At 38.4% G+C, this 27389-nt stretch overlaps 1 protein-coding gene across 7 annotated transcripts in view; it reads right to left on the bottom strand.

Annotated features, from left to right (window-relative positions):
- The window catches only part of ASPH (aspartate beta-hydroxylase), a 111514-nt gene that overhangs the window by 13643 nt on the left and 70482 nt on the right, over nt 1–27389 (bottom strand). For all 7 annotated transcript variants that reach the window (XM_062633302.1, XM_062633303.1, XM_062633306.1 and 4 more), the window contains 9 exons: nt 18949–19037; nt 16867–16953; nt 15206–15356; nt 14015–14151; nt 9151–9249; nt 8477–8566; nt 6565–6702; nt 1295–1430; nt 216–307 (listed from right to left, as the gene is read on the bottom strand). In XM_062633302.1, the coding sequence (XP_062489286.1) occupies nt 216–307; nt 1295–1430; nt 6565–6702; nt 8477–8566; nt 9151–9249; nt 14015–14151; nt 15206–15356; nt 16867–16953; nt 18949–19037 (1019 nt within the window). The remainder of the gene's footprint in view (nt 1–215; nt 308–1294; nt 1431–6564; nt 6703–8476; nt 8567–9150; nt 9250–14014; nt 14152–15205; nt 15357–16866; nt 16954–18948; nt 19038–27389) is intronic.

The following is a 27389-nucleotide window of genomic DNA, read 5'->3' as shown; positions in this document are numbered from 1 at the left end:
AAGGTAAAATGGCTCAGCTAGAGCCCATAGAAAGGTTTCAACTTCATCCTACATTTACTGAGGGCTAAAACTAGGCATATTTTTATTGTTAACTCCATTGTATGCTTGAGGCATAATTAAATACACCAAAGTCATACATTTCTCCATACATATTCCTCAAAATCCCCTGCTCCAAGTATTAAGAATTAGTAAAAAAGAAGAAATTTGCCAGGTACCTGCCCTCTTCTGCAGCCAGTAGCTTCTGGGAATCTTTCCAATAAAGCACATGTTTTTTGAACACTTTTACAAGCATTCTCATTTTTTCTTCCTAGTGAAAATAACAGCCAGAGCATTGGTAAGGGCAATGACCAAATATTTCCCTGTTTCCTGCTTTGCAGAAAATAACAAAGCTATCAAAGAGCTGACACTGAAAGACAGGTAAATATTATTATTCCCATTTTACAGATTGTGAAACAGAAGTATTTGAACACTGTAATATCAGAGCAGACTGCACATCTTTGTTTTTAAGTTATTTGTGAAGACTAGAATTTCCATAACTTTTTAAACATTACTCTAAAAGTATAAACAATAATGAGACTGCATAGAAAAAACAAAATGCCACCAACATCATACATTTTTGAAAACATTATATTTGGATATAACTTGCTTTTAATATATTAAGCATGATTCTAAAAGTATAAATGATAATGAGACTGCATAGAAAAAAATTATGGAAAAAGCCACCAACATCATTCTGCTTCAACACCAGATTATATTTTGATATAAATTGCTTTTAATATTTTATTTTACAGAACTCTTTAATATGCAGGTTTATATAACATTATGATTATAAAACTAAGTCTCTTAGAAGAGACTTACAAGTCATGGGCCTCCCTCTGCACAGCTCAGGGATAGGGCAGCAAGCTTGTAAGTCATATTCTTCAGCTCATACCATCCTCACCTTGCTGACAATACAGTATTGAGGATGTGTCTTCTCCCATGCTTCCGTCTTCCCTCAGGCTGCTCTTTACTATGCATCACCATGCAAAATGTTGACAGCCTTGTATCACTTGAAGGAGTATTACCTTCGAGCGATTCTTAGAAGTGCTTCAAGACAACATGGTTTAGAATAAAGAACTCTTGTTCCCTGTCACAGAGATCCCAGATGCTATTTTATTAGTTCCCTTCTTCTGCAGATTCAGTGATTATATAAAAGGTTCTGGAAAAAACTGTGTTGCTACTCCTTATTACACTGTATTAGTCTGAGAAAATGAGAAGAAATGAGGGGAAAGAGAAGAAATACAAAATGTTTTACCTTGTTGCCATAAGGTAAACTGGCTCCAGTCTCCTTTTTCTCGTAGATTCTCATCTTCAGGCAGGAAAAGGCTTCTTTTCTTATCCATCACAGCAAGCCCCTCATCCCGAATGAGCTTCCAATTTTTCTCTAAGGACTGTTGCGAAATCCAAGTTACTGCTCTGAGAACTTACTGTGTTCAGTTTTAGTACTGCTTTTATTTTTCCCTGCCATTATTAACTTTTTTTTTTAATTTAAAAGCACTAAAAAAAAAAGTGCTCATCATCATTATCAAGTTTCTTCATCCTCATTTCCCTTCTGACATATTAAAGCAGTAAACCCAACTGTCACAGCATTCCTCGGATTCAATTACATTTAGATCGTAAAATTTCAATAATCCCCAGCCTCTTTACAGGCTAGGCCTCACTTTGACTTGCTTTTTGATTAGCCTAAGGGCTCTTTAACAGCTCATTTTGTATTGCAAGCTAACAAATGTATTAATCTGCTGAAACACTACACACCTTACCTGGAAGCACTCCTGCAACTTACAAAACCACTCATAACCTGGAACTCCAGGCTTTGGCAGAACATTCCAGTTCAAAGAGGACAAAGGTAAACGCACCACTTAAGCTGAAAGCTATGATTTAAACCTTCAAAAAAGTTTGCAGAGATTCACTTGCACATGCTGATGCTATTGAAAAAGATCAAATACAACTTGAAATACCAGGTAATGATTTATGGACACAACCATTCAAAATGTGTAAGCTGCCTTGTACCTCATACATACCAAACCCACAAAATAGTACAATTAAAATTTCTGTTCTCTGCTGCCTTAGGACATTACATTTGTAAAAATCAAATAGATTAGAAAATCTTTTATTCTACCAATTATAAATCATTTTAATGGTACAGCAATATAAATGAAAAATCCACAGTGTAACAACAGATCTGGATAAAAGTAACTTCCATTTCCCAGCTGCTTACTTTGCTTACTAAACCTTATTTGTGTGAATAGTTTTCATTTTCTCTTTGTGCTCTTGAACAAAGCATTTCTGCTGCTTTGTCACCTCTAATCTTTCACTAATGCCCAGGCTGAAAATTAAACTGCAGAGATGGGTGTTTGTCCTCACACTTTAAAGCTTCTTCCCCAACTTACTTACTGGATACAAAGTGATTTGAACACGTCACTGATTTTGAACTAACTCCTCAATGGTTTTAGACGTAACTTCCCCTGAGATCAACAGCATCTCTGTGCTCCTAAAAACCTGATCCCATCTATAAAACACACTGATAGTGCTTTGCTATGAGTAATAGGTAGCTCCTAAGTAGAAATGAAGCGGGAAGATCAAATACAGCTCAGCCTTGATCTCCCTGATTTTACAGACTCTTAAACGTACCTTGGATGGGTAAGAATGCAAAACACCATTAAAACATAATGACTAAGTCCATGTCTTGGACTTACAGCTCTTGACCTGAGACCCATTACCTATAGCAAAAAGTTAAATATGCTTATGCTTCATGGTATGTAGGGATACATGCCTCAGGTTAGAGCAACAAATTTGTATTATATTTGGTGCAATATCCTGATTCCAAGTAAAGAACTAGGTGCCAACCAGCATTGAGAACATATGTGCTTGTTTCCTAGCAGCTGATTCCCATAAACCTCCATATGGCTTTTTAAATACAGTTCCTAACAATAATGGAAGTTTACAGTTGCTTTACATCTGGCAACAGTGTAGATTTTATTGGCAATGGCATTACTATATTTAAATAGGGATTTCTTAATATTGGTTTATTTTTATGAGTTACTATTATATTAAAAGAATCCTTACTCTGTGCTGTCAAACCCTTTCAATGCATAACTACTGAGTGCACGTCCATTTTAATCCATTGGACTATAAAATTAAAACATGGTGTAGACTTTACTTCTCTTAGTTACTGAAAAAGAGGAGGAGAGTATTCATGATCAGTTACTGTGTCTCTGCTGGGGAAATGCTGACAACCTCCAAGTAAGGAGCAGTATTTTAAACCTTTTAAAATAGATTCATTGCACACATTGGGTCACTCACAATGCTTAAGCATCAGCACTTGTATGCATCATCTCTGCTCTTTCCAACACAAGGCTCCCCTTAAAGCATCCAGCCACACTTTAAATGCACATTTCAATTTAATTTCTCTATTAAATATGAATGTTTAGCTATTATTAGATAACCCATTAAGCCCTAGCTGTCACTCTACAGAAAATATTATGGATATGTGGTGTTGCCAGTAGCTTAATTCTCTTTCGGGCTTTTCTTGCTGCACTTGAAACTTTCAATTAATAAAATCTAAGCCATCAGAGAAAACTGACAATACAAGATCTACTTTAATCAATCATCTGTTCACTGTAGTACCTTATTGGCAAAGCATCTTCCAGGTCCTTTCCAAAAGTCAAAGGACACAGCATGAGGAAAGGACAAAGTTACCTGGTCATTACCTATGTATTAATTTCAGGCTGGTGAAAAGACTCCAGGATCCAATAGCATTTTACCCCTTTCATTGTTTTTTAAAATGAGCACCAGAATAGAAGAGTAATGCTGAGGTTTTACAAAAGGTACCAGGGAATGATGCAATGACTCAGTAAGAAAGGGAAGTTAATTGTCCCAAGGGAATAGGACAGGTTTTCAAAGGTAAAAGAAAGGTTTTCTTTTAGCTGAGCTCAAACAAGAAATTTTCTCGACTCTCTGGGTCCAAAGGCCTGAAATACCATAGATCAGAAACATCAGCAGAACATTTCTACATATATCACTTGATACTAAGCTAAAGGTTTGTATTTTCTGCTCTCTGTGAAACCAGGGAGAAACCCTTCTTACTCTTTCAAGAAAACTACAACAAAATTAAGCTCCAATGGGTCACAGATAGAGAGAAGCAAAAAAAAATTAAGCCTTAATGGGTCATAGCTAGAGAGAAGCAAAGTACCACTGAGCAAGATTTACCACCATCATAAATATCCTGGTAAGTATTACTGACATATCCCCAGTCTCCCCAGACATCCAGGCAAGTAAGTAATAGAGAAGGAAATAAAGTATGAGATTGTCATCTTTAATCTTACCCATCAGACAGTTAAACATCAAGCCTAAATTAATTGCCTAGGCTTCATTTTTTAGTAAATCAGTAGGAAACTTAACACCAGGAAGGGAGACATGCCATCCTTAGCTATTTAATGTAGTAAAAATTAATCATCCTCTAGAAATACTTTGATACCTGTAAACTAGATCACTAGCAGACAATATGCCTTGCATCTGTATGACTACAGTTAAGTGAGCTGAATGCCCCTCAGAAGGAATTTATTAAATGAGAATTTAATTAAATTACGAGAATACTGAAAAAGGACAATCTTCAGGCTTTTGGTGGAAAAAAGCATTGTCAAAATTCACATCTCTGTCTCTAGTGCCAAGAAACTACACGACCCTTTACAACAAAATCAAGACAGGTCTGTGCTATAAGATGCCACTGATCACAGGTGTGCTGCTTAATAGAATGAACCAAAGAAAGCTGACAGAGAGTCTGGTTTTAGAGCTGTCTCAGTTAATCGCAAACAAATCTTCAGTTAGCATTGTTGAACTACCATGATATTGAGAATTGTCCATTCACATTTAACAACAAGCAGCGAAACACAGGGAGAGAGGGTCAGGGCCTCCAATACTTCATACAACAACTTTCCATGTCAAATTTTATCATTGGGATTTGGTAGCATTTCCCACACAGAAGCAAGAGGAATGTAATGAGATGAAGAGGTAAGAAACAATGTTGTTTTGTTGTTGTTTTTTTGGTTTTGTTTTTTTCTCTATTGAAACATGTACAGAAGTTGGAATATTTCAGAAATTAATAAACCCAATGTCTTCAATGATCTTTTGCCATTTTCTGGAGAACACTGCTTCAAATTCTGCTTTCAGCATTGCATGTTACTAGAGACAAGCCTGCTTTCCTTCAGAACTTTCTTGAGTTATGGGGGAAACGCAATAATACAAATATTTTTTCCTGATGCATTTAACTTACATTTTAGGTTTATACTTTCAACTGTGAATGTTATCTTGCAGAATGCAAATCTTACCATCCCTGAATTATGACAGGTATGTAAGTAAATTTGCAGTCACAATTTCAACCAGATTCAATGACATATTGCTAGTAACATAGCTAAAAATATATATCACAGAATGGCTGGATTGAAGAGGTATGACTGGATTTCAGAGAGCCAGCTGTGCTGTGGAGGTCAGGGGTGAATTTCCACCCTTGTTGGTCTTCTGAACAGCTCTTCTAGGAGCCACAAAGGATGCTGATCCAAATCATGAGCTCCATATGTTGACTGATCCACCTGAAAAAAATCCCTTGCAGGTGGAGCCCTTGGCATTTTATAACAGGAAACTGAATTCTTTCAGCCTTCAAAGCTGACTTATCTCCTCATGCCAAGGGTAAGGAGACCATTACCTTCTGCAATTTAATAATTTGAATGGTTTACTGTAAAACATCACTGCAGATTGCTCTGAAACATCAATAAAATAATATATATTCTTTCCTTTTAGTTTGGCAAAAGTATAAGAAGTTCCTCGTTTCTCCATCCCTTTTATGGCAGTAAGTATCTATTCCTACACATACCTCAAGAATGAGTTTACTAGATGACCATTTCAGATCTTCCCAAACACCAGTCAATAAAGGTAATTGCTTTTTTGTGTGACTAAGATAACACTGGAGAATCACACTTTAATATAAATTTCCTAGCCTTATTTATGCTGCCATCAAAATTATAACAAAGAATAATCTTCCTTTTGTAATTTCTTTCTAATAAAATTATCCTTTTATAGTAGGTTTTTTATCATGTTATGTAACTAAGTATAAAAGAAAAAACAACCACTGAAAGAAAATCTCTTGCAAATAAATTATTTGCATAGAATAATTTTGCTAAGCCATATACCAATAATTAAAACATACAGGGAAAAAAGTTCTTCCCCCATTTTAATTCTTACTTTTTAAGGATTGTTATAACCATTATTAAAATATTACAAATTCTGCAACTTGGGAAATGAAAACTGTTATATGAATAACAACCAGACTACTTGCTTTGCACGAAATAGAAAAAGAACTTTAAAGAACTGAAATTCTGTGTTGTTATCTTTTGTTAAATCCACCTCTGGGCATCTACACTTGCTTTGCCTACCTTTAGATTAGCATTTTCTCTGTTTAATACCTTAGATAATAGTTCTCATTATAAAAAAATAAATAAATTCAAAGTATACAGAAACAAGCTGCCTTACCTTCACGAGTTCCATATAACCAGTTTCTCTTGCTGTCCACCAAGGCTGAGCTTTCAGTCCCTTGACATTGTAGAGGGAGCGCTGCCACACTGATGCGAAGTGACCTCTTTGGTATCCAAGTTCATACCACTTGTATGCCTAAGAGATAACGATTGTTAACAACCAAATTCATATCAGCCAAGTTCCTAGACCCAACTAACATTCCCAAAACAGATTCATTGGCCAAGGCTGTCCAATCCATAAGCAAAATAGGATAATCTTCTCACAACCATTCACACCAAATATGGGTCAGTAATCTAGTTGCTAGGCAGGAGCACCTCTTACTAAACCATATCACCCAACGCTCTGTCCAGCCTGGCCTTGAACACTGCCAGGGATGGCGCATTCACAACTTCCTTGGGCAACCCATTCCAGTGCCTCACCACCCTTACAGTAAAGCATTTCCTCCTTATATATAACCTAAGCTTCCCCTGTTTAAGTTTTAACCCGTTACCCCTTGTCCTGTCACTACAGTCCCTAATGAACAGCCCATCTCCAGCATCCCTATAGCTCCCCTCCAGATACTAAAGTACTGTAAAGAATGCTGACCTCTTGAGTACCCAGTCAGCAGAAAGTTCTCCAGTATGAACTGTGTAGATAGATGGGCTATAATGAAGTCTATGTATGTGATCTTTCTCAAGCCTAGTCCATCAGGTCAGCTTTCTTTTTTTATAAATCATGGAAATTTTATTGCAGTAACCTATACATACAGTAAATTTATAACATTGAAATGTAGTAACATCTGAATTTTGTAAGTTAGAGTGCTTTCTCTGAAATATTCTTACAATTAAGTTGGGATTTTTTTTTAATTTAAAAGTTCATTTACAAGTGAGAATCAGTAGGCTTCGTTTTACACTTACACACAGAGTCTGCTTGCACATGTTCTCCCTCTCTGTTTGAATGTCCTTCTCTCAACAGAAAACCAAAAATGAAGTCCCTGTAGGCTTCCCTTCCAACCCTAACTATTCTATGATTCTATGACTCTATTACAAGATAACTAACTAAAAGGAAGTGCATTTCATGGCTCTTTTCCACTATGCTTTTTAATGCTTATTCTCTTCACATTTCCCATTGACGAACCTGAATGGGTTTGGGTTTGTTTTTTTTTTTTTGTTATTTTTAAATTCATACCTGTAGTAAAGTTCATTACTAATAACATTCTTTAACAAAACCCTTTGATCCCCTACCATAACAGGAGGGCTAATTCACACATTCAAATTTGGCTTTAAAATGAAATACTGTTTTAAATTAACAAATTAGATATTCATATGGCTTCCAGTGCCATGCTTGTTTTCACTGGGCACACAACAGATTTGTTCACAAATTCCTGCTTTTCTGATCTCTTTGCTAATTTCCTTATTGAACATATACCATAACTCAGCCGACACATTCAGTCTTCTCATGGTCTTTTATCACATACTTGCTGGTGCTCAAGGTCACTTCGGGAAAGAAGAAAGGTTTGCGAAACACTCTTACACCAGAGCTATGACAGAACTTCTATACAGTGATAATACACATAACTGTATTTTTTGAAGTCTGGTTAAAATCTTTGTGGTGGTAGGAGCTTAAAAGAGTCTCTAAAAACACTGTCACTGAATTTCCAGAAGACTTCTGTTCCCTCAGTTCAAACTGCTCCATGCAAGCTTCAAAAGTTTGGGTTAGTTCTAAAGCAAGCGATGCTAAGAGGTTTTACTGCCACATCAATGGCAGATTTTTTGCTGTTGCTCATCTTGACCTCTATACACATATACCAGATAGTTGTTGCAACAGACTACTCATGTTTTCAACACTGAGCCCATCACTGAAGGTTTTTCTGTATTCTGCAGTCTCTCAGAGGTTTAGACTTTCAAGCAAGAACACATTAAAAACGTACGTCTTTGTCTCCCATTCTCTGCAAGGCATCACCCAGATGAAAATAAAAGCGTCCATCATCTGTGCCAGGATCACCAGACTCTAGTCCTTCCTATTAATAGAAACAAAAAATGTGTTAGAGAAACTTCAACAGGACCTCTAAAAGTAACCTGGAACTTAGGCTGTATGAATACAATACTTCAGTAAAAAGCTATTGAGAAATGTTTTCCAAATTCCATGGCCTCTCTGCTCAGTCCTTCCAAGACAGAGGTGTATTCAAAGATGGACGCTTACCCCATACCCTATAAACATATACACAAGTGTTTTAGAAAGCTTAATTAAGGCTTTATTTTTGTAGTACTTCCTTCCCAAACACCCAGAAGTATACAAGCCCTCTCTGGATCTTTCAAGAACCTTAAGTTTGCAGCATACTGCCAACCTCAGCACAATCACAGCTCACAGTACACAGCTCACAGCTGTGTACTTTGGGTTAACAACTAATAAAACAAACACATGATATTCAAGAACTGATGAGTCTCAATGTACAAGCTTGCTCCATGTCACAGACAGTGATCCACCAATGTAGCTTACACTGTGATTTGTAATTCATATGCTCCTGGCTTGACATGTTTTATACATTTCAATTATATTTTTTTACTAGTAAAACATTTACTGTGGGTGAGAAAACAAAAATACCTTTAGATAGGGTATGCTCTCTGCTATCTTGTTTTCTGCCTTCAGGATGAAGCCATAATGTACTTTGGCAAAGCCATCATTTGGAGCCAGGCTTAGAACCTGCATGAGAGCAAATCAATTAAATTCACACATGTATGGATCTATGCAAATTAACATACCTGTGCACATATTACTATTTAGTAATGGAATGACATTTTCTTCCATCGCTGACTCTCAGATGAATTCTTGGCTTGGCTGTACTTTTTTTCCCCACTCACTTTTGTGCTTCTCCAGAAAAATCTACTACAAACCAAACTTTAAAGTCTCAGAAGTAAAAGCCTTACAACCAGAGTCTCTGAATTGCTTTTTGGTTTAGTTGTCTGTCCTTCTCCACCCTCTCTTTTGATGTACAGCATGCCACATTACACAATTAACACCATTCATGATAGTTGTGTGCTACGCTCTTTGACCAAGACCACGACCTCACAAGCTAAATTAAGCTAAAAAATTTTGTACCCTGAATAAGACTTAGACACTTAGTCTTGATCTACTTTCCAGGTCCACATTTCTATGATGTATATACTCAGTATTATTTGTAGTTCTATGTGATATCAATTACAAGGTCAAGTTAATCTGCTGTTACACCTCTTCTTAAAATAAGGGTGGATGGTCTTATCGGGATCTGTGAGGATCATCACAAGAGCCTGGCGGTTGGTGGAATTACAGAGGCTGGTACCTGCTGAATGTCTAGCACAGCTGCTAAATACAAAACAACAGACAGATGAGCAATTGCTCTTGCCTGAATCTATTTTTGAAGCTACTAAACTTACGCCATGGATAAAACGTCTGCATGCATTATAGCTATTTTCCTCTGCCTTTTCCAGTCACTGTCTAATCTAATCTTTCAATCAAAGTAATTGATTGAAAACAACAAGTTCTCTGGGCCAAATTCTCTGCTTTCTCAAACCTTACTACCACATCTAAGCAAAACCAAAATCAGCACAATGTGGGTATAAAATGTTGAGTTAAAAATAGCAGCATTTAACTTTCTTTTTTTCAGAAAAGGGCTACTATGAAGGATCTATCAATTTTTGAATCTATCTGAAGTCCATAATATGAGACATTATTTGGAAAAAAATGAACCTAGCAAGTCAGAGTAAGGATGAGCTTGACCCCTAGTATAAGAATAGCATACCACCTTATACATCTCCTGCCTTTTGACTACAGCATTCTGTGCATAATTATTTTCATCCAAGAATCTGTACCTGCAGGGTGAAAAAAAATGACTGGCAGAAATATTTATTAGCCATATAATTTTGTTGCAGTTTCTTTAACTATAGGATAAGGCTATGTGATTAATTAAGACAGAACAGAATTTTCTGTATTACGGTTCATTTAAACTATGCCGAGTTGCATTAAGGCATGATCTACATTCAGACCCCTAAAGAGAAGTGAAGAGATACAATCAGCAGAAATTACACTGGAAGTATTTAATGTAAATTGTATTACTCTGTTGCTGTTGCTGCATGCAATATTAATTATGTTTAGAAATAAGTTTTACTAAACTGCTCATAGCTCATTAAATATTAATCATGAATATAGAAATTAACCTCTGGGGCTACCAATGGCTAATTAGCCAGGGCAAAGTACTATGTTAATTTGGGTAATATGCTTTTGGTACCTGAGATAGCTCAATCAGAGCTGGCTTATGTACATCTGAATAATGCTGCACTGAGCCATGCAGACATGCCTGAGCATGGCAGACAGAAAAAGTGCTATTAGCAGAGTAACTGGTCTTATAAAATTCTCTTCCATTATATTTTATCATTATCTGTAGATCCCTGAAAACAAAAATAGCTCTAAATTCCATGAGGGCTACTTTAAATATTATGTTTTCTTTGAAAATAAAAATAGCTCTGAATTCTAGGAGGACTACTTTTAACATTATGTTTTCCTGTCCCTAAGTGTAATGTTTGAAAGAAAACGCTCTAATATTAGAGGCAAAACTGAAATTGTCTCCAGCTGGACACCATTTTCCATCTGTGGTTCAGCATAAATTCTGGCAAATGCATACTAGAAAAGTGTATTTGTGTTAGACTATACCACATTATAGCTCTAAGTATGAAACTCTCTTGATCTGAGGTGCGGTGTTTATACACATCACTTCCGCAGCTAAAGGAAGGCACATATTTAGAGTTTTGAAATAAAAATGTGATTACAATACTTCAACTTCTGCTAGAACATAACAGATTTGGAATGGAAAATAATAATTGAATGGAAAAGAAGTAAACTGGCTATTAAATGTAAAGAAGAAAGTTTCATTCACTAGGATTTGGTGCGCATCTATTCCAGTTCCTTGGAGATGATGCAAGCTGGAGTTAGTCTGGTCTGAAATGGTATATCTCAATGTAGGGGACAGTGCTCATGAAGGGTCCAGCTAGCTGTGTGTGCTCAGCCCATGTTTACACTGAATTAAGATCAAAATGTTACAGCAGGAAGCAAAGGATGAAACTGGTACATTTTGCCCAGGAATCTAGCAGTTTCCCAGGAAATGGGAAATTTGGAGTCCAGATTCTCCTGCACAGAAGAGTGTTAAACTACTTGGGAACTTGCCTGAGGAGCAGAAACAAGTACCACGTGCACAAGAAGTTAGACATCCATGAGGAATGGAACCAGAAGGAAATCAACAGAAAGCTGAGCCTTTAGTCAAACAAGGGATGTGTTTTCTTGATGATGAGTCCTGTGCTCTGCTCTCTCTTTCTAGATGTCCATGACTTCTTCATTAAAGAATACTTGCATAAAATGTAGAACCGTCCTTACAGTGGGCACCAGAACCCAGGATTTATAAATACTGGAGGCATCTACTCTGCAACATTGAATTCCTGCTTTCGTCTGTGCTCTCTTATGTTTTTCTATCAAAAGTCTAACTTGTCCTACACTAGTGAGAACGATTCAGCTGCACTACAGAAATTTCCCTGGTTTTTAAAAAAATCATGTGAAGAGGAAGATGTCTCCTGAAAGCCCCCATAATGACCCTTCACTGCTTGTCCTTCTCTTTATTGACTATACAGAGAACTTGAGTAACTATGGTTGGAGCTCCAAACAACATATCAATCACTTTCTAAACATGTACTGCAACAGCTAAGTGAAGCTGTCAAGAGAAGACCATACAGCCCCTGAGCAATCTGCCCAAAATCATGTAAGAAGCCTTCAGCATAATCAAGAATAAAAGCAGGTACACATGAGCTTCTTTCTGTTTCTTTGGCTATGTCTCCTTTCTTAAAATTCTTCACGTAAATTTATCCTGAACTACAAGAAAGAAAAAAAAAGACATTCCTGTGTTGGAAATCAGCCTGAGGAATAGCCAGAATGATTTTTAAATACAATAAATCCAACTCCTTTTAAAAGGTATTTATTTGTTTCTCTTTTACAAGGACAGAACATCACTATGATCTATACTATTTCAGTGGTTAGTGAACTGCAAAACAGAGTAATTACATTGGATAAAGGCCACGGAAGCATGGAAAAGAACATATTAAAAGCAGACTAGTTCTTATTTTGCATACCTGTTCTTAATCAGAGCAGTTCGGAAGTATATAAAACTTGCTATCAAAGTAATTATATAGCAAACTCATTACATTCTTACACTTATAAAAAGCCCTGTGTTTATCTATACTGAGAAATTCTAGTAACTATATTGTTTGCAGCAAAATAGTGGAAACTTGCAAAGGAAAATCTTGCTCAAAAGGAGTATGGTTTTGAAGTTCCTTGCAGCTTAAGAAGCAGGTTCTGTTAATATAGTCTATCTTTAAAAGCTGATACTTCCAATCCTCTGAGAAATTCTGACAGCAGGCCAAAGATTATCACACAGAAATGTTTTATGGAGGGACTTACAAAGTAGCCAAAGGAGCAAAGCAAACACTATTCTGGCAACATCTGAGACTACCAGAGGAGCTTGAAGAAAAAAAAATGGCATTATCAGGGTTTGGCTTCTGCTTCCAACCATGTGGCCAAACATCCTCTTCTTCTCTGAGAAACTACCTGAGATGAGAATCCCCTCAGACTTGATGTAGGGGATGGAAAACTAGGCTTATATTCTCAGAAGGTGGTACTAATGATGCTGACTTATCTTTGGTCTATATAACCAGTCAATTACAGTACCATGCCTGTACTAATGAGTGCTGCAGCAAGTGTGCCATCATCTTTGATCAGCCGTTGACAGCTTGTGCTCTACCAGTGACATCAAGCTCCATATCTGTCAAAGTTTCTAGATGTTAACAGGGTTTCCAGATAACAGAGCAGGGTGGCCCTTCCTGGCAGTGAAGTTTCCCCAGCTCAAAAACCATAGTGTAAGATGGGAATATAAATCCAATGAACTGTCCAAACTACAAGCATCAGGAAAGAAAAACAGAATTTAGGCTCCCTACAAAACTCGTGAAAAAACAAAGGTTAAATGCTGTGTGAGCTCTGAAATACTGCATCATGTAATTAGACAGAATGTTTCTGTAATGAAACACACTTTCTTCTGCTTTCCACATCTAAGATTTTTTTTTAATACTATACATTACATCTGTGTTGTCAATATATTCCAAACCTTGCTACCACAAGGTATAAGAAATCAAATATTATTAAGCATATGAAAATCATCTGCATTTCTCTATGAGGAAAAACATGTAGCATGACAGTATCAGGAAATCTGATTAGAAGACATTTTAAAATGGCACTAAATAAAACCCCAGGAAACCAACAAATTGTGTATCTATATTAACCTTTCAAAACCTGACATGCAAAATGTCTAACAACTGAAAAAGTTAAAAGCAAGCAGTCTTTAGAATGAACATATGAATGTAAATGATATTTTTCCTTGGCTAGAATAGAAACTCACCTCTTCATATACTTTCTTGGCATTGCTGTTATCTCCTATCAAGAGGTAACCAACACCAAGATCATTCTTGAACGAAGTGTCACTGGGAAACAGCTGAACTAATTTCTGCAGAGTAACCAGGGAACCCCTCATGCGACCTAATTTGATTGAAGAAGACTCAATTACATATACAGGTAACAGTAGCAAGATGCTTACACAACATCTAAGAAAACATAAATCAGAGCCAGGTGTTGCATTTTCACTAATGATCAAGAAGCAGAACTTGAAAAAACCCTTGTGCAGATAGGAGCAGATTCAGCTGCTTGGTTGTCACTGCGGGTGCAGTCATATAGGGAGTATGTCAGGAAAGCAGTGCAAAGGCATATCACGCAGTGTTATGGTAACCTCTAGTGGAGAACTGCTCACAGTGTAGCAGTTCAACATTATTGAAGCTTCGGCTGCTCTTTCACACACAGATTTCAGAGTGCTCAAAAAATTAGGTAAACATATGAAAATAAATGTAATCTTAATTGATTACACAATTAAAAGCATTTTTAGTGTTACGCAATAGTTCTAGCATATTTCCATTATGGCATTAACTGTGCTTTACACACTTAAAATCAAGTATGTTCCTCAACTTCCTAGGTAAGGTCTTCTTGAGGAACAGCAAGATCAAAACAAGTTGATAACAAAATCCCACTGATCGGAACAGAACTCTTTTCTGCAAAGTTGACTGTGCCTCATAGTCTATTCAGCACTTCTCGTGCAACCCAGAATTGAGATCTAAACTTCCAGATGTTATCCCCTGAGTTCAATTTCATTAGTCTTCCCGTTCAATGAAAGTTTACTCTGGGTATGTTTACTCTGTGTAAACCATTAATTTCCTCATGAGTTCTCTCAGCTTCAGTAGAAAAAGAAGATTATTTTCTTCTTTCTCTGTCAGTAAAGGTTTTTTGACTACCTCCCATCATAGCTTCTCAGAGCACCCAGTGAACTGCTGTCCACAGGCACTATCACCACACAAGCAACTACAGACATTACTTCCTAGAAAACATTTAAAGAATCTTAAAATATTTTTCGTAAGCATTTAAGAGCTTAGGATCACAAATCCTATCAAAATTTCAGAGTAATCGGCACTTACAAATCCTTGGTGATCTTCTGAAAGTCTTGCTGCACAACTTCCAAAACATTCACACCACTCTTGAATCTTACCAAGAAACTGCTGCCTGTCTGCTTCTCTTTTCAAGCTGAGTTTTATCAGATCTGAAGGGACATTTGGCAGACTAACCACTTCATCGTAGGTGTTGATAGCTTTTTGCAGCATCTCATTACTTCTCATTTTCTCAGCTAAGTCATCTTCAGACTAGAAAGAATCACAAAATAATCCATCAGGCTTAAAAATAACATTGTCTTCTTAAAAGGCAAACTATACAATTGTTAAGATTATGGGAATAATTTTAGAATTGCCTTTAATCTTTATAATTTTGGCATAACAATGAAAAACTTTATTGGTTGTGCTTTATGGTATGGTAGATCAGAATTACTGTTATTTCTTGTTTCCTATGGACTGTTTGAAAGCATAAGAAATTTTGCACCTAAAACATACATTAACATGGAATTTTGGCTATTCATAGAATTCATAATTTCTGCTTTTGAAAATAGAGGAAGCAATCTGCTTTTATAATATAGAAGACATGCAAATGGGTGACTACGGATTATTCGTATGCTAAGCCTCACACTGGCAACAAGACAAAGATCAAAACACACAAACAAATATTTCTTTCATATATTCTGACACTAATTTATATATACATTTTTTAGAAAACTAATTAGGAGTTGACTTTACTTTTGCATATGTTGACAGGATATCTACCCTACAAGTCTTTCAGAACTTAGATTTGTTCAAGTTCAGGAGCAGACCAAAGGGTATATGAGATCTCTACTGTGAAATTACAGCTTTGGTGAAGCTAATGGAAGCTACAACTGTTTTCACCTGTGGTACGGCATTTTCGTAATTTGTTTCTGTAGCTGAAAAAAGTAAGACTGTACCTCAAATGCTAATTTTTTAAAGCTTTAGTTTGCATTGTTTATACAAATGCAGGCATTTTCATATGTTCAATGCATTTTTCCCAAATAGTTTCATTTTTTTGGTTTACATTCATTCTTATGTCAATTAGAAGAACACGATATGATGCACCACTTCTGCAGGTGCAGAAAGTCTTATTGATCTGTTTAAATTCACTCTTGTATCAGTCATAGACTTTAATGAAACAGCTTCAACTGTGTTAGCTGCATCTGCTGTAGTAAGTATCTGGAATCTTTGTGTACTTCTGTCCTTTACTTTTTATCCTTCATCTACTTTGAAACTGAATACGTGAAAAAACAAACAGCATGGTTACTCAGCCAAACAGTCGATAGACTGATGTTCGTTATCCTTTTAACACTCCCTCTATAAAAACTCCAAGTCTCCTTCTCTACTCCCACTAAGCAACAAGCAGCATTTAGCCCACAGATGGCACGTTGATTTACCAGCTGCAGCGAACAGTATAACAGCTAAGTTCTGCCTGTTGTTCCTGTACTGGGACATTAGCCTGGATGTATCGCTTACCATTCATCTGACAGTTTTCATGGAATGTACTGGACATATCCTATTTTTGTGTTATTTACAATACTTTCCACTAAAGTTAGACAAAAGCTCCCAAAGTAATTGGAGAAGGATAGAAGCCTGAAATAGATACAATATGACAGATCACATAATTCTGTTTTTCCCTAGGAACATCCCTAACATTATAAATGAAGTCTGACTGGGGTTTAGAACTTCATTGTTAAAAAAGGTTTATCGTTTTTAATATTATAGCTTTTTTTTTTAGTACCTGTGCTTTCCCGTATCTTGCTCGAGGACTCTGTGGGTACTGATTCACTAAAGCCTCAAAGGCCCTTAGAGCTTCTTCAACTTTTCCCTGGAAAGTAAAGATATTTATCAGCACTTTTATCTACAAAAAATGCTGAAGGATGTACAGCATAACAACACAGTTCCCCCAGTTAAATACAAAATAAAAACAAAGAGATGGACACAATCAACAGTTTTCATTCATATTTTTGTTGGGATTTCTGCTTATTTAAGACAAATTTGTTATTATTATTTATGAAACAATATTATCTATTTTCCATGGTTAAAATTAATGGTTTTGTTTTTATTTTACTTGCATTCCCTTTGTTGGCTGGAAATGATAATAACCTGTGTATATAAAAGTGTAAAGGTTTATTGTTAACAACAAATTCCAAACAGAATGTAACAGAGAATAAAACAGAAATTCTAGACATATGTGGAAACTTCCTCTCTGCATACCTCACATGATGAACAGTATTGTAACTACTGTTCTTTTAGAGGAAATACTGTTTTGCAGAACAGTGTTCCTCAGGACACCCCAGTGTGCTCCGAGTCTCTTCCCTGACTCATATAAACTCCAAGTGTAACTGTGATATAGTCTCATGACTGATGCTGGCTAACAACTAAGGATGGAAGTTGAGAAGAACCAGCTGTGCTGTTTGAATGGGAGCTACGCACTGCTTGGCAATATTTGGCATCACATCTTGCTGCCATTTCCAACACTTATAGATGTATAAGTATGATTAGACTATCATAAACAACTGTCTTGCTATCTTCAAATATTCCATATCTCTTATTTGCTACTAAATTTATCCTGCTTCCTACACGACAAGCATGATTGCCTGCAACTCACTAAGAGACACAGGCAGGAAAACAGGAAAACAGAGTCACCCAACTGACCCTACAGGCTCATCAGTAGTTTCTGTTGTGCCTTTCTCTGATTAACCAATTGTTTAAGTCACAAGAAGCATGAAACTGCTTTTTATTTTTGTATTCTAACACATAAGCAAGGCGCCTAGTTAAGAGCAGCAGCAGTGGCACAGCTGAGGTTAGTGCTCTCTATGTAGTAGCCCTTCAGCCTCATCACAGACTCCAGGGCTGCGCAGACAGCAAAGTAAAGCTAAAAATGCATACTCAGTGAAAATCAAGACTATTCCTACATCTGCAGTAACCAGAATAGTTTTTATTGTACTGTACTGGGAATGAGTTTGAGCCATGTCAAACCCAGGCTCCAGACCTGCAGGTGTTCTCCATGTGACAGGACTGTCTGTGAGGCATATCAGCTTTTACAAGATTTACATCCAAAAGACTTAAGGTCTCTCATTTCTAACAAATAGTCACATAGCCTTGCTTCACTATTTAACCTCAAATCTGTAAAAGAGAAATCTCTGCAAAGGTCTTGTTTTCTGAAACACTCAAATAATGAATAAAATTGGAAGTTATCAGAGGAGATGACAGAAGAGTTTTTATTGTTGGGGGGTTTTATTTGGTTTTCATAGTCAAGTTTTTAAATTCGTAACTACCAAAACTGACTGATGTTAATGCCTTGCTGCCTCTGGTGACAGGCAGGAAGATCTGCTTCATGCTCTAAGGAGCTGAGACACACAGGACACACACAGAACTGCAACAGAAACAGTGCCTACTAAAAAGATGTGCACCTAATGCTCACGAAGTATATGAACACTGAGAGATTAACATGCTTATATTATTTAAGTTCTCTGATAACAGTTGACTAGTCAAAAGGACAACAGTGATAGGACAAAATTAACCCTGCTCCCTGTGATTAATTTAAGCATTTTTTTGATGAACTCAACAGTTAAGCTAAATACTTTCAAGGTTAAAGGTGAGCAAACATGCATGAACAGACATGCATTTTTGATTTCAAAAAATTTAAACTAAATTATGCAGCAGAAATGAAATTTAAAGGACAAATATGCACTGAATGTTTAATTTTAAAAAGTTAATTTTGCAGAAACTAACCTGAAAGTAATTCTCCCTTTTTCTAAGTTTTTTTCATTTTATTTATTTTTGTCTACAGGCCTGACTGAAACATTTAAAAACTTACTTTTTTACGTAGTTTTTCTGCAGCATCTAGTTCAGCCTTAATGGTCTTATCAAACTTGTTTAAGAGCTTTGGCTTCTTCTTCTTTTTAGCTAGAAGAGATTTAAAAACCACACCGTTCATTACCTTTTTCATATTTCACATCAGCTGTTTAGAATAATGCTTAATTACTGACTAGTACTGTGCTGGTAAAGTGCATGATTTTCAAGTAAGGCAATTGAAATTGATTTTTTTACTTACTACAATCACAAATTCCTGTATGAAAAAGCAATCTTCAGTCATTCCAACTGAATAACTTTGCAGTTGAGTTTTTGATAAAGGATTTTTCATCTCATATATTGAAGGATTTTTTTTTTTCAATTAGTACAATTGAAATGGAAAAATTAAGAGAACAGGTATTTTTTTCACATTTATATGGTATTATGAAAAATAGAATTACCAGGACATATTATCAGCTTCTAAAGTTGTGTCTATGTATGTCTACTTCGTCATCTAAAGCAATTAAACGAGTTTATAGAAATCATAGTTACTTAGGGTAGGAGGGACTCAAAAAGTCATGTAGACCAAATTTCCTGCTGAAAACATGTTCAATGCTGAAATGCCTGATTAAGACCTCTTGAAGTGATCAAGTCTCCACAGTTTAGCATGCTACCACACAGTAGCAGAGCAGCAGTATTTAGTAAACCAGCCTTGGAGTAAACTGCATTTGAAGCAAATTGAAGTAAATTGTGTCAATTTAAACAGCTATTTACTTCATAGCAGTTCACTCTTAAACAATGTCTATTTGGTTACAATAAGTAGATTAGATGTTAAAAAAATGCAAATACACTACTGAAGGATATGACAGTACGCAACTGCTTTTCCCCACATTTGCTATAGCTAAACTCGGTTTCATTAGGAAAAAACCCAACCTTTTCTGACATAAGTAAGGAAAATACATATTGGCTGATTCAAGTGACTACTAACTATGTATATCTGTAATTGGTAGTACATATTGTTGCTTAAATTATGCATTACTGTTTTTTTCCCTGTATGGAAAAGAAGTCATTAACAGCATGAAAAGAGGTAAAATTATTTTCTTTGTAGAAGTTTAAACAGGGAATGCTTTAACTGATATGTGTAAAGTTGAACCCAAACACCATACAGCTTCAGATCACAGACTGCTTCAGTGCTGTAAGCAAGTATTTTGGATAACAAGGTCTTGTAACTAGCCATGTTTTATTCTGCTTCCCAAGTCCTTGGGTGCACGCTTCAGGAATGACAAGAGCCACCCACATGCTACTAGAAGCTGTGCTCATGATTCATTAAATGGTACTTTCTCCCTGAGACTCTGATGATACACAGAGCTTGAGGCAGGCAGATCATTTCAGCTACTTCAAACCCCAGAGAAAAACCAATGCCTTAAATGTCCTGGGTTCAGCAATAGCAGTCATTTTTCTCCTTCTCAGTAGCTGGTGCAGTGCTGGGGTTTTGACTTCAGCCCGGGAACAGCGCTGATAACACCGATGTTTTCAGCTGCTACAAAGTAACGGTTACTCCGATCAAGGACTTTCTGAGCCTCATGCTCTGCCAGGGAGGAGGGGAAGCTGAGATGAAGCAGAGACAGGACACCTGACCCAAGCTAGCCAAAGAGGTATTCCATACCATAACACGTCATGCCCACTATATAAACTGGGGGCAGTTACCTGGAAGACCCAGATCGCTGCTCGGGTTGGGCAGGGTATCAGTCAGTGGGTGGTGAGCGGTTGTATTCTCTTCCCTTGTTATTTCCCTTACCATTATTATTATTACTGGTGGTAGCAGTAGCAGTTTGTGTTATACTTTAGTTACTGCACTGTTCCTATCTCAACCCATGGGAGTTACATTCTTTTGATTCTCCTCCCCATCCCTCCCAACACCGCTCATATTCAGAGACCAGGACAGAAGAGCAGAAATGTTACTTTCAAAGATGGGAAAAATAGGAATGGGAGTGCAGTTACCAGCCCAAGCATTAGATGCCATGGGTCTAATGGACTGGGCAAAAACCAAATCTCTGGAAAGATGAAGAAAGAATTTGATCCAGAGAAATGGAACAAAGCAGATCAATCATTAAACAACAAACCGCAACAGATAACAAGTGAGCTGGAAGACTGAGACAACGATCCACCCATGGTAGTGTCAATGACACCACTGCTAGAAAGCAAACAACCTTCGGACCAAGAAGATCCTTCTTGTGAGCAAGCGGCTTTGTGGTTACTGGCTGGGCTTAAACCACAACAGTTCTTTGTGACGCCCAACGTGGGGCTCAAAGGGTTGAGATATACCGACAGATCTTATTTATGATACGCATTAACTGTTTCGGATTAATAGCCACTCATCGCAATGCTGATTTATAGGCTCCTAAAGTTGTTGCTCTTGATTCTTAAGAGTTTCAGCATGTCGTACCTTACTTACAGCCATTATTTGCTGTTTCAGTGTTTATCAGCTGGGGGGCCTGGGCTAAGGTTATTGTTTCGCTGAACTTCATGCAATGACTTGTAATACAATAGAATAATTGATCACAAAACTGGCCTGGTATGCGTCCTCAGTGTGGTCATCACCTCTATACTATGGGACGCATGTAATGGGAATTTTTAACAATTACGTATCTTTCTTTTTCCTTCCCTCAGGGGATAAACCTTTGGAGGAGACATTCCCTCACACCCTCTGCTCCCCCACCAGGCTATTTACAGTAGTAGTAGATTTTGGAAAAGTTAACAGATCTTGAATATCCTTTCAATGCCCTTGAAAGCATCCTGTTCCTTTTGCTGGGAACCAGCTTACTGCTGCATATGCTTTCTACGTTTTACCCATGGCCATCCCATCCTGAGAACACCCTACTACATCTGATCTTGAAAGTTAATTAGTGTCTGGCTTGGGTATTGTCTAGGGTTAAACAACAATATAGGGAGATCACCAAGAGATTTTCCCCGAGGCTGGACAGTCATGAGCTGCAGGGTGTGGGGGATCGTATGGGCAAGCATCTAGTCCAGTGGGCCTCTCCAGTGCTTTGGAAGCATCAGAGATGGGGACTCCGACAACAACTTGCAGAAACTGCTGAAGCAGAGGTTGAATTGAGTCAGTTTGCCAAGGTGAAAGCCATCCAGCTGGCCTTGGACATTGCTGAACAAGAAAAGTGGCCAGTACTTTAGCTCTATACTAACTCATGGATGGTGGCAAATGCCTTGTGGGGGTGGTTGCAGCAATGGAAGCAGAGCAACTGGCAACGCAGAGGTAAACCCATCTAGGCTGCTGCACTGTGGAAAGATATTGCTGCCCAGGTGCAGAACCTGGTGGTGAAGGTATGCTGTATAAATGCTCATGTACCCAAGAGTCAGACCGCTGAGGAACACCAGAACAACTAACAAGCAGATAAAGCTGCTACGATGGAAGTGGCTCAGGTAGACTTAGACTGATAATGTAAGGGTGAACTATTTTGAACCCAGAGGGCCCATGACACTTCAGGCCATCAGGGCAGAGATGCAACATATAGATGGGCTTGTGATCGAGGGGTGAACTAAACAATGAACACTATTGCCCAGGTTATTTATGACTGTGAAACGTGCTGCAATTAAACAAGCCAAGCGGTTAAAGCCTCTTTTGTATGGAGGACGATGGTTGAAGTATAAATATGGGGAGGCCTGGCAGATTGACTATATCACACTGCCACCAACCCGCCAAGGCAAGCGCCATGTGCTTACCATGGCGGAAGCAACCACCGGGTGGCTGGAAACATACGCCGTGCCCCATGCCACTGCCCGGAACACCATCCTGGGCCTTGAGAAACAGATTTTGTGGTGACACGGCACCCCAGAGAGAATTGAGTCAGACAATGGGACTCATTTCTGGAATAACCTTATAGACACTTGGGCCAAAGAGCATGGCATTGAGTGGGTATATCACATCCCCTACCATGCACCAGCCTCTGGGAAAATCGAACGGTACAATGGGCTGTTAAAAACTACACTGAGAGCAATGGGTGGGGGAACTTTCAAGCATTGGGATACACACTTACCAAAGGCCACCTGGTTGGTCAACACCAGAGGATCTGCCAACAGGGCTGGCCCAGCCCAGTCAGAACTTTTACATATTGTAGAGGGGGACAAAGTTCCTGTGGTGCACATAAAGAATTTGTTGGGGAAGACAGTCTGGGTTATTCCTGCTTCAGTGAAAGGCAAACTCACTCGTGGGATTGATTTTGCTCAGGGACCTGGATATACTTGGTAGATAATGCAGTAAGATGGGGAAGTCCAATGTGTACCTCAAGGGGATTTGATTTTAGGGGAAAACAGCCAATGAACTCAATTGTATGCTGTTACCTGCTATGTAACACTTTTACAGCCCACCAACTAGATGTCCTCAGGTCACCAGCGACTGGCCCTGACTTCCCTTCAACCATCAACCCAACAAAGAATGAACTTTGATGAAACCAAATGAGCTCAGCAGTGACCAGATGAGTTCCATGGTGTCATCAGCAGGCAACAATCCAATACTGCACACCGTCTCTCCTGCTCTGAAAGACTGTTACAAGAGATGCAGCCCAACATCATGGACTGGATGAATTCGACAGCTTTATAGGGATTGGTCCATGCACTAAGGAAAGATATCTCTCTCACTTTCTGTGCGTATGTGTGTGTGTGTGTATATATATATATATATGTATATACATATATATATAAGACAAGATGGTATACTGATGGTATACTGAAAAATGTGAGATCTCAGCATGACGTGAATGGTATGGAATAAGGGGTGGATACTGTCCTGGGTTCAGCAGTAGAAGTCATTTTTCTCCTCCTCAGTAGCTGGTGCAGTGCTGGGTTTTTGACTTTCAGCCTGGGAACAGTGCTGATAACACCGATGTTTTTAGTTGCTGCTCAGTAAAGTTTACTCTGACCAAGGACTTTATCACTCTCATGCTCTGTCAGGGACGAGGGGAAGCCGGGAGGAAGCAGAGACAGGACACCTGACCCAGGCTAGCCAAAGAGGTATTCCATACCACAGCACGTCATGCTCATTATATAAACTGAGGGCAGTTACCTGGAAGACCCAGATAGCGGCTCAGGTCGGGCTGGGTATTGGTCGGCAGATGGTGAGCAGTTGTATTCTCTTCCCTTGTTACTTCCCTTATCATTATTATTATTGGTGGTAGCAGCAGTGGTTTGTGTTATACCTTAGTTACTGGACTGTTCTTATCTCAACCTGTGGGAGTTACATTCTTTTCATTCTCCTCCCATCCCTCTGGGAGCAGGAGGAGGAAGAACAGGGGGACTGAGCGAGTGGCTGCATGGTTCTGAGTTACTGGCTGGGCTTAAACCATGGCACTTAGCTACTGCTAAACCAATGCTAACCGCATCCAAGACTAGAGGATCTCATGAGTCCGAGATGCTTCCGTACCAGGTGAAAACAAAACACCAAAACACAAAACAAAAACAACCATCAACTTGGGTACCTGTGGTTCTTTCTGTGTAAGACTTTACTGTCATTATCAACATTGAATTCAAACAGCTCTGCATGAAGAGAGGTTTTTACATTACCTGTATAAACTGCTCTGCATCAGTTATATAGATGCTATTGCTTTTCAGGGGCAGGGGGTAAATACAATTTAAGCAGGATTGAAGTTATCCTACTAAATTCCATTTACTTATTCACAAAGGTTATATGAAGCATAAAATATAAAAATGTGTTAAGATCTATAAAGGAAAGGTACTAAAGAAGCAGTGCATAAAGATTATTATATCCCTGTTGATCCTTCTTATAGCAGAAATTACTGTAATTTTCCAAGGCATTAGCTACCAAGAAGTTTAGAAAGAAAAAACCTCCTGGCATACAGGGTTTTACTCCTTTTTCAAGATAAACTACCAAATAGCACACTTTAATATATTGGTTTTGCTTCCCTAAATACTTCAGGAATTTAGTTATCATGATGCTGAACTGACCAAAGAGATGCTTTCTTTGATCCTTCTTTTCTTTTCTTTCTTCCCCCCAATATAATAATATAGATGGCTTTAATGTCCTTTATTCATCATCCACAGATAATACAGTACAAATGCTTTTCAATCTGTGGTTGATTCCAGTCTTGCTGTGTCTTACTTTAATATCATCTATTTCATAGGAAATTGATGTCTTTACTGCATTTTCATGAGTGGTTGAGGCTGGAAGGAACTACTGGGGGTCACCTAGTCCAAACTCCCTGTTCAAGCAGGGACACTGAGAGCACATTACTCGGGATTGTGTCAAAACAGCTCTTGAATATCTCCAGAGAAGAAGACATGACAACCTATTCTGGGCAACCTATTCCAGTGCTCAGTCATCCTCACAGTAAAGAATTTCTTCCTTGTGTCCAGTTGGAACTTCCCATGTTTTACTTTCACCTGTTGCGTCTGGTCCTATCACCTGGCACCACCAAGAAGAGTCTCGCCCTGTTGACACCCTCCCTTCAGACACTCAAATATATTGACCAGATCCCCCCCAAGCCTTCTCTTCCCTAGGCTGAACAGGCTCAGCTCCCGCAGCCTTTCTTCATTGGAGTGATATTCCAAAATCTTCACAGTTCTAACAGCCCTTCACTGGACTTGTTCCAGGAGCAACATTGTACTGGGTAACCCAGAACTGGACACAGCACTCCAGATGAGGCCTCACCAGGGCTGAGTAGAGAAGGGAGAATCACCTCCCTTGACCTGCTGGCAATCTCTTCCTAAAGCAGCCCACCGGCCTTCTTGGCCACAAGGCTGCATTGCTGGCTCATAGACTACTTGCTGTCTACCATGACCCCCAGGTCTCTCTCTGCAGAGCTACTTTCCAGCAGGTCAGGTCCCAGCCTGTACTGGTACATGGGGTTTGTCCTGCCCAGGTGCAGGACCCTGCACTTGCCTTTGTTGAATTTCAAAAGTTCGTCTCTGCCCATCTCTCCAGCCTGTCTAGATCCTTCTGAACAACAGCACAGCACTCTGGGTATCAGCCACTCCTCCCAGTTTCATATTGCCAGCAAGCTTGCTGAGGAGGTATTCTAACCCTTCATTCAAGTCACTGACAATGACTATGGAGTACTTCACTGGCTCTGTTCCAAGTGTTCATACCCCTTGAATCCAGCAAAACCCATAGAAACATCTCTTATCATGACAGCAAGTATCCCTCCACCCCAGACCTTGAGTCCACAGTGACTGACAGGTATGGTCGGAAGTTCCTAACATAATAGCACTGGGCCTGAAAAATAAAATCTGTTTGTGTGGTTTTGTGATTTTATTTTTTTTTTTGTCTTTTGCTAAAAATATACCAGCTCAGTTTTCCAAGAAACCATTGCTACTTCTAAGGTCCGGCTTGCTCAACGGTAGGTGTGGATGAACACAGATGCATCAGCCCAGAGAGCCAATAAAAAGCAAGTGTCCCTGAGGGCTTTTAGGTTGGTTGAGCTCACAGCTCCTGACACTGTGAAAGTGTCATTTCTTGTTGGCAGGAAAACTAAGGCATGTCAGTTCCTGTGGATACATGATCTGGGGAGCTTCCAGCTGGACATCAGCACAAAACACTTGGTTTCCTCCTGGTCTCCAAGTAGGAGGCTGTACATAAAAGAAATTATGTAAGTCACAATTAATATGTCAATTCTCAGCTTTTATAGCATGAATGAAAATCTTTAGCTAAGAAGCTGTGCATTCAGTAACATAGGAAAGCTACCTGTCAGCTTTGTAACTTCCACTATTCATGGAAAGACAAAGAGCCATTTGGTCCTCGAACTCAGTAAGCACAGCACCAGTGAGGCTCCCCTGAGGCAAAGGAAAGGTGTTTTTCCACCCACCAAGAAACTCCTACTGCCTATGGGACACTGTTTCCACAATTCCTTTGACATTACGAGGAAATGAGACAGAAACAGCTCAGAAGAAAAAGAGAATGAAAATCTTTTAAGTCTGTGGCACAAAGCTATGACATCTTTCCCCCCCATACCTAATTTCAGTGATGCATTGGAAGAACCTTTTTGCAACCCTCCATTACAAAAAAATGTATTATTTTCCCATTTTCAGTGCAATTATATATCAGCTCTAGAGCAGCAGGAGATCAATATGAAAAGCTGGAAAGGAGCTGTTAACATAAATATTATTCAGCTGCTAGGCACCAATATAACACAGCAAACATTATATAATGAGCAATCATTTTCATCTTCCATTCTACTCCTACGTTAAAGGATTCACCAGGGAGCTTTCAGTGCAACCATCAAGCATTCCTCTATATTAACCAGACAGCCTGCTATCTCTCTGCAGGGATATTTTAATAAATTATCCATTGCCTCCTTCCAGTGTAATAATCTTTTAGCAGATGTGACCCAATATATTACATTCAATGTTACAAAGAAGTTATGTTTTCAGAAGAAAAAAACCTGCAGTTTTCCTTTAATGACTTACAGATTTCACCATGTAGCTGAAGCAATGCAT

The sequence above is a fragment of the Pezoporus occidentalis genome, unplaced genomic scaffold (genome assembly GCF_034315485.1).
Source record: "Pezoporus occidentalis ecotype Australia unplaced genomic scaffold, CSIRO_AGI_Poc_V1 ctg4, whole genome shotgun sequence".
Classification (NCBI taxonomy): Eukaryota; Metazoa; Chordata; class Aves; order Psittaciformes; family Psittacidae; genus Pezoporus; species Pezoporus occidentalis.
This window is presented reverse-complemented; position numbering and strand designations above follow the sequence as displayed.